This window comes from Pinus tabuliformis, chromosome 6 (assembly GCF_031772625.1).
Source record: "Pinus tabuliformis cultivar Carrire ecotype Pingquan chromosome 6, CPIR1, whole genome shotgun sequence".
In the NCBI taxonomy this organism is placed as follows: Eukaryota; Viridiplantae; Streptophyta; class Pinopsida; order Pinales; family Pinaceae; genus Pinus; species Pinus tabuliformis.
The window spans coordinates 1812188332-1812197286 of NC_142292.1; the positions used below are offsets into that span (position 1 = coordinate 1812188332).

The window sequence follows — 8955 nt, forward strand, 5'->3', positions numbered from 1 at the left end:
TAAATAATACTTGAAGGTGCAAGAAATTCAAATTTGCAACTTGAGTTGTTTCATCGCTCTCGACGCATGATTAATAAGACATTATAAATGTTAAAATGTATCTATGTTAATTAAATTTTTATTTATTTAATTTTTTTTCCCTTCAAACTTTACACTATATTAAACATTCTCAAACCTAGACTATAGAATGTGCCTCTATAGACAATAAAATACATTGTTGAAAATATATCCTACTCAAAAGTTGAAATGATCCATAAATTTCCATGGATCTTCCACTAGATAGTTCATCACAATAGATCTACTAAAATATATTTGAAAATATGAAACCTACACAATGAGGGTTAATATCTCCTTGGATTTATGGATTCATTAATTACTATGTTATGCTTATGCATGCAATAAATAAAATACGAAAAATAGTGAAGAACGAAATAAAACTCACAAACCACAATGAACATTAGACATGATCTGGGAAACCCTCACAGGAGAAAAACCAAGTTGGAAGGTGAGGTTGCTCTGCTCTCTCTTTCTTTCAATGGAAATGGATGCAAGTACAAAGTAGTGAGACTTGTAGTCCTGACCTCCTACAATTCACAAACCCTATTTGTTTACTATATCTCTATCCACTCTTAGCTACTCTATTCATCTATGGAACAAAATGCCCTTAAATAGAATGGAATCCATTTTCCTCCTAGCGGCCTAGTTATAACACAACCCAATAGCCTACTTAATGGGCCTTTTAATCACCTTCCTAATTTCTTAGAAATACAATGTTTTGCAAAACACCCCTTATAGTGACAAGGTACTTTAAAACCACTGGCCTACCCAGGACCTATCATAGGCAGCAAGTTTATAACACACTTGACCCTATATCACGCAAATACATTACAAGAAATAAATAAGAGGACAAAATTAAATTTTGCACCTTGTTTTGGAAGGTGGATTTTGGTGAAGCCATCTAGGGTTACTTAAGAGATATTTGCTCCTAAGCTCCTTGCACCTATTACCTGCACACAAACAACATAACCCACAAAATCTATCCTCCTACAGTACCCATTAACATTAGTGCAGTAAACCCAAATACAAACACATTAAACATTAAAGGTAAATATGTTGTTTGGGGGGTTGGGAGTGAATGTTTTTATTATACCATAATCAATTACAAAAGTTTCTCCTCCATAATATTTTTTCCATGTCCATTGTCTCACCACATCTCACTGTCAAGGCACACATTATCTGTAGTTTATCGCAAGGAGGTACACAAGTCCTCAATTCAACAATACTTCATTATAATGGACTTTTATGTCTTTGTTCCATGGAGGGAATTTCTTTTATAGATGGATTTGAGGAGTGATCACAATGCATCTAAACACTTTGTTGACCATGATTGATATGGTTCTTTCATCCTTATCCTCAAAAAGTGATCAACTTTGACCTCTTATGCTCTCATCCATTCACGTTGTCAATTCAACTCTCTTTTGTTAAGTAACTAGAGAGTTGTTGAGCCCTTCAACTCTCCCTATAAAGTCATCAAGCGCATTGTTAGGCCTAACAACCCCTTTTTAGTGTTCTAGGTGCATTGAAGGAGAAAAACCTCGGTTTTTGTAGATTTTCCTAAACCAATTTATGCATTCCAGTCTTCATATTGATGTCCTTCCATAATGAACCCAAGGGTGAGTAACTTTGAGCTATGGAGGACTTTGATGGTGAAATTTTGAGCTATAAAAGATGCCCCCTAATGTATGAGGTTAAAAGAGAAGATGATAACCGAAATACATTACAATAATCTCAGTGAGCTAGGTGGAGGGAGGGAACCAAGGATGCGGAACCTACAAAGGGATGTAAAATTCATAATAAAATACATAAATAATACCAGTTCGAGGTAGCAATATCCATACTTAGTATTGAAAGAATAAAGCATGGCTGCCCACACAACATACTACAAACTCCTGTCATCGAGGACTAGTCATGATATCATGTAGATCATTGTTATAGTAGATACTAGTAGGGTTGTGAACACCAAAGGAGTGCCCAAATGATGGCGCTCAAAGTACATAATACATTCTCCAACTAATATTGGGTGAGGTAATGTGCTTGAGTGAGGTAGCCCCATGCTCTAAGGTCTTCGACTCATCTTGATGGTATGAATTGCCTACATGCCAATGAATGAGATGATGTTGAGCATGCATGGAAACTGTCTGATTACCAAGAATTAAAGGATCTTGTTAATTGATGTGAGGGAGGCCACCAATGATTAAAATGGCTCCCAAGGTACCTAACTCAATCTATCAAGTGTGAATGAATGAGTTGATGTTGAGCCCTGATAGAATCGATTAATAGGCACTAATGAGGAAAGCCCACTATCAACTATGAGGAAGCTTGCCATTAAGGACTGCAAGCTCCAAGGTACTAGACTATTTCAAGATCTACATCCTAGATAAGGTGTTGGCATCGATGGGAAGAGATCCATTGAAGGAGGTCCTTGATGTATCTCCCATCATTCAACACAAAATTGACTCGAAGATGAGGTCACTCATGATAACAGATGAAGAACTAATGCACATCTGATATAGGGATGGTAAAACGATACAAAAAAGGTAGAATGATATTGCATATGGATGACTCTGACTAGGACATCCCTTGAACATATAACATCATAACACAAATGTGAACTTGGAAGCTTGGATTAAGGAATACCATATAAACACAATGGTGACACATGAGGGATCACCACAGCCTAAGAACTAGAAGGGTAATCGATTTGATGATATACTGACTCAATAATAGAGTGACTCAACTCATGTTGATGGTGTGGCTCTAAATCCAAGCAAAGGCCCATTGTAAAAGAATGACTCAAACAAGTGCTATGTTAAAGGGAGACTGATAACTATCGTGATAAAACAACGAACAATAGGTGTTCCCCCTTTCTACTTTTGTATAGATGATCCCATTCATTGTTTAATGAGCACGAAAGAGAAGACATATGAGATTGATAATGTTTTTTTCATTCACCTTAAACGATTCTAAAAAATAGATAAAAGAATAGTTAGATCATTTTTTTCGTGAATTTTACAGCTAGGCCAAAAAAAGATAAAAGTACTTTGATTTCTTTCTCATGGTTTAACGAGCATGAGAATAGATAAGATTTTTCTCGCTGACTTTCATCTTAACAAGTGAGCAAGAAAGAACGAAAAGAACTTGGCATCTTCAAGTAGTTTAATGAGCATGAAAATAAAGCAAAAGAAGCTCATAATTTCATTGTTTATGAGCTGAAAAAAAGACCGAAAGAAAGCTCATTCCAAAGATATGAGTGGTATAACAATATGCTTCTTGTTATGAAACTAACAGAACTGACCTAAACAAAGCAAGAGGCAATGGACAAGTGTATAGAAATGGAAATCCACTCATCGCAATGGTCTCTAGGACAAGAATGGGTTGTAAGATGGAGGTAACAATGATGCAAAGGAAAGAGGTCAAGAATGACTATAAGGTTGGTAAGTGAAATGAAGGGAAGAAACATTATGACAACATCTAGCAAGACATTAAAGACCACAACCATATGAAACCAAAAAGCAACGATAAAAGAGTAGGGACCCCCTATAAGGATGATAGATGGACAGGAATAATAGACAAAAAGAATCACGAGGCTCAATTTTAATGTCATGGCAAGCTCTAAAGTGGATTGCTAGACCTCCGAATGAACACAACATGGGCACCAAAACAACAATTGGGTGCTATTCCAACGAAGGGTAGGCTTTATCGCACAAATGATGATGTGCAAAAAGGCATGGTTAATGTTTCAACCCAATAGCGTGGGCCCTAAGGCATAGTGAAATGGTGTCGGAAAGGTCAAAATGTAATGGAAAAACTGACATGTATCCTAACCTTATATTCCAAGTTCAACAATATACCTCAAGGCAATAGTAATTGTGTATAAGCTCCATGTTCCTGTACAAGAGATAGTCAAAAATTCCTTATGGAATCATTAGTAGCATGATAAAATAATAAAATGGCATGAAAAACACCCCCAAGAATGAAATATATAACATAAAGCGGTATGTCCAATGTTAAAGGAGATGTTTTTAACCCATTTCCATTAAAGAAAATAGGTAATTTTGACCATTGTGTTCATTTTGGTGAAAAGAGCACCTAAGTATTAGAAGTGATGTTCTAGGAACTACAACTGATGCCTTTGGCATATCTTATGTAGATTGAAGGGGATATAAACATCTGCAAACAAAGTACCAAACATGATAACCAACAAACCAAAACAAAACACACATGCAAAAAAGGGTAATAGCATACACTAAATGCTATTGTTAGTATTTACACTATGTTGTTAGTGGCAAGGCCTAGAAATATGCCTCCTAAACTCAAAAGTTCATCAGTGGGTGAAAATAGCACCTAAGCAACATAAGCAATGCTCCAGGAACTACCACTGATGACATCGACATATCATATGTAAATTGAAGGGGATACAAACATCTGCAAGCAAAGTACCAAACATGATAACCAACAAATCAAAACATAACACACATGAATAAAACAGTAAGAGCATACACTAAATACATGTGTACATGGCACCACACCCAATGGTGTAGGCATAGTACTTATTTAGACAGAGCCCATCCTAGTCTATGCGCACATATTTCCCCTTTTTTAACATATGTTTAATAATGTATGGACTAAGACAGAGGGGTTCTAACTTTCCCACACCAAGTTGATCATATTTTTTATCAGACTCGGACTAAGTCACCTTTGGAAAATATGTGTGGCCACACAAAATTTTCATACTAAAATTTTACACAATTTTTATGTGCCTCATTAGCTAAGAGAGCATCACAACATTGTTCATCGAGTGGGCCAAATAAAGGAGGTGTTCTTCCTTGGATGAAGTGTTAGGGAGAGGTTCAACAATTTTTTTTAATGATGTCATCTCACATTCAATTAGCAACATTGCTTCCATGCCATATATGAGTTGGAAAGGAGTAAATCCCATGGAGCTCTGTCAACCAAGGGGGTCTCCTTGATGTGAAGTCTCAATTAGACCTCACACCGTTTGGAAAAGGAGCCCCATCTCGGATATTGACCCGGTTGCCATATGTTCTTATAGATTTTCCATGCCTTTAGTTGTCAGCGAGAGAGAGAAGTGTATATGTGCCTTTGCAAAAAGCAAGTGTGCCTAGGGAGTGTTCGGTTGCATGTATATCAAGGTTCTTCTACCGCAAAGGGAGGAAAGGTGAGCCTCTAAGAGAGAGGTAATAGTACCACACTAATAGAGACACACATAAGAAAAAGAGAATCGCTTAACATCAAGCAAAATAGTCCCCATAGATGTGACGATTGTTGCAACCATTACAACACATTTTCAACAAAATATGCACTAAAATAAACGAAATAGTTCAACTACCTTAGTACAAGTGAAAACAAATATGAATCATAAATATTCACGGAGCAGTCTTACAAATATTCATAATCCATGCATGAAAATGTGTCAGTGATCAGGCTTCAAGTATTAATTAAAATTCCAAAGATACATGTATACATCAAACACCACTAGTTCTAATAGTGGAGCATTGGAGCCACCACTTGCTCCTCAAAAGAACTAACTTGTCTCTCTAGTGCATTGCAAGAAGAGCCAAGGTGAAAAGTCATTTTCTTGTACCATGAGAGTGTATATATAACAAATGGAGTGACCCTTCACCTCCCTTGTGACTTTTGTACTACCTTCATGACCATTCGACTTCTCTATAACCTTCTAACTTCCTACATGACTTTTCATATTACATGATTGACTTTGGGACTTCCACTTTACATTATATTTCTCCAATATTAAATTACTTCTCTATCACCATTTAACTTCCTACGTAACTTTTCACATTACATGATTCACTCACTTCCACTTTATGTTATATTTCTCAATATTGAATTACATATTCAACAAAATGATGTAACTATGTATATTGCAATGACTTGTCAATTGCATAACCACGGAACGTCACCAGATCAGTGATTTCACTGTTAGTAAGCGAATGCGCCTTTTAATGGAATATATACACAAAATATACCACATCCATCCTCACAGAGAAACGTCTTCACACCCAGATTTAATTTTCAGATTTGATTTTCAGTAGGAAAATTTAAAGTTAGTTCAAAGCAACGAATATCCACAGGAAAACTTCGCCCCACAAAAAAATTAATGGGTGAAGATCTATATTTTTCGGGATGCGCCATTTTTCACTATCTCTTCAGAGACTCCAGCCACTTCTCTACGTATTTCTGGTTATCTGCACAACACAAAAACCCTAATTACCAGTTAAAAAACCAAAAAAAATGGTTCACAAGCACCAGCAGCATTATATTAAATTGCATAGCTCCAGAGACTTGAATTGCAGACTTACCCCTCGACGAACTGTTGGACTGAATCATACCCAAGATGCGTGTTTTTTCATTCTGTTTGCCCCGGGAATCGAGCACCTTACGTGATGAGGGACCGTAGCAAGGGACCAGAACCCCAAAGCTGTTATCTGAGTCGTCGCCGTAGAATCCGGAGGAAAGAGGCTCGAACCATCCAATGGACCAGTCCGACTCATCAGAATCAGAGCAAGTCGTCCAGTCGTCTCTGTCTCTTTCTGCAGGCAAAATGAAACCATCGATTTCGGTATCGACTCGCCGCTGGTCGACTTTCCCGAACCGTTTGCGGCCATACCTTGTGGTTCTTTGTCTGGGGACGTCGTCTTCAGTAGTTTTCGCTTTCGGCATGAAAGAAGTAGACGACCGAGAGGGTTTCGTTTTTGCTGGCATAGAAGCAGAAGGTCGAAGTTGGGGTTTCGAGTCCTTGCCACGCCACAACCAGCGAGCGATATCACCTAGCGTCATTTCTTACCTGAAAATCCCTAATTCACAGAGATTAAAAGAAATTGAGCAGTTCACCCTTCCGCAGCTTCTACGGGATTTTCCTTTCCGGGTTCTCTGTTTCTAAAGAAACCCGGAACAAGATTAAAAGGAAATAGGCTCTTAGAAGCTAGGCTGCCGAGCTGATGACCATGCTTTTTACAAAACCAGCATTACCGCGATCAAATTTTTTGCTTAAAAAGATTTTGCTGTGGTTTTCCTAGGGTTAAACAGTAGCTTCACAACTGCGCGGCATCCCATTCACAAAGACTAAAAGAAATTGAGCCGTTCACCCTTCCGCACCTGCGACAAGATTTTCCTTTAGGGGTTCTTTGTTTTTAAAGAAACCCAGAACAAGATTGAAAGGAAATAGGCTCTCCAAACCTAGGGTGCAGAGCGAACGGCCTCCGCACCTGCGACAAGATTTTCCTTTAGGGGTTCTTTGTTTTTAAAGAAACCCAGAACAAGATTGAAAGGAAATAGGCTCTCCAAAGCTAGGGTGCAGAGCGAATGGCCATGCTCGTTACAAAACCAGCATTGCCACCATCAAATTGTGTACTTAAATAGAGATTTTTGTTGGGGTTTTCCTAGGGTTAAACAGTGGCTTCACAACTGCGCGGCATGCCATGTCTTCCCTGCTACGCAACAGCCCTTGGACACACTAAACTGGTGGACAGAAATTCGAACTAGGGGCCTCTTACCCCACTGCATCTCTAGTTCCTAGGTTAGGGACCTAGAGTAAAGTTAGCGTGGTTCCATCCAACTGGACGGCAATGATGCTGCTGGGGTCTAGATCCGATCACTTGCTCCGTCAGATGTATCTTACTAGGATTTTGTCTGATCCATAAACGACCAGAAAAATAGGTTATATAATAAAAAGACACAATTTGCTTCCAAAAATCCGGAGAACGTACGGAAGCCAGAGGCGACGACTGGACTTTGCGAACTGACGTGGCAGATGAAGGGGAGAAAATTATTCTCTGTGGTGGTCAGGAAATCTCGGTGACAATAGTCTCTTGCAACGCGTACTTTACACGTGGAAGTATTCTATTGGTTAAGTGGTGGTCTATTAGGGGAGATTTGAGGAAAGTCCTATTTCCAACCCTATTGCATAGTAAATGCGTCTTGACATGGGCCGATATAACACGCCGGGTGGTGATGAGCGAGAAAAAAAATTAGCGGCGTGTTATATCGACCCCATGTCAGGCGCATTTACTATGCAATAGGGTTGGAAATAAGGCTTTCCGAGATTTGAAAGTAGATTTGTGTTTATATTGGGGCAATATCAATTGATTGGCATGCATGGGAACTTTTAGATTCCTTTTAGATTCCTTGTTTGTGTTTGTATTGGGATAAATATCAATTGATTGGTATGCATGGGAGCCTTTAGATTCCTTTTTGATTGGTATTGCATGGGATTGGATTTAGCTTTTGCCCACTATCCATTTTCCATGGGAACCCATGCAAGGATCAATCCCTTTTTAACATGCAATTTAGGTCATATTTAGAATGTAGTTTCCATGAGTACATATGCAATGACCAATCATCAAAAGAATATAAACAATAAATTTAAGGGGATATCCACCTTGCAAGGATGGCATGGACCACAATGTTAGAGTGCATAATTTGTTAAATTTAAGGGGATATCCACCTTGCAAGGATGGCATGGACCACAATGTTAGAGTGCATAATTTGTTACATTTCAACATTTTATGGGTTGTGGTATGGGATTTATATTTATATATATTTACTTTTTATAGTAAATATTGTAAGGCATTGAGATTTATATAATTTGTGTATGTTAAATATCTTTCATTATGTTATGTGTTTTGATGAGGAGAAAATTATTTATATATATATAAATATAAAGTGTCATTATTTATGATAGATATTTTTCATCATATTTTTTCAAAGGGGGTGTTAGTTATGCTTATTTTGATTACACTTAAGTGTCAAATAATGTCTCATCTTTAGATAAGTAGACAACTATGATTCTTGAAATAATAATAATAATAATAATAATAATGTTTTCAATCAATATGTATAAATAACATATTTTAA

General features: G+C 37.6%; 1 protein-coding gene across 1 annotated transcript; it reads right to left on the reverse strand.

The window, feature by feature from the left end:
- Positions 1–5761: 5761 nt before the first annotated feature.
- Positions 5762–7648, reverse strand: LOC149266263 (uncharacterized). Its single transcript, XM_089395558.1, has 2 exons — positions 6402–7648; positions 5762–6287 (listed from the first exon to the last, which is right to left on the reverse strand). The coding sequence occupies exons 1-2, from the start codon at positions 6877–6879 to the stop codon at positions 6241–6243; spliced, it is 525 nt and encodes a 174-aa protein (XP_089251684.1). The 5' UTR covers positions 6880–7648; the 3' UTR covers positions 5762–6240.
- Positions 7649–8955: the final 1307 nt, after the last annotated feature.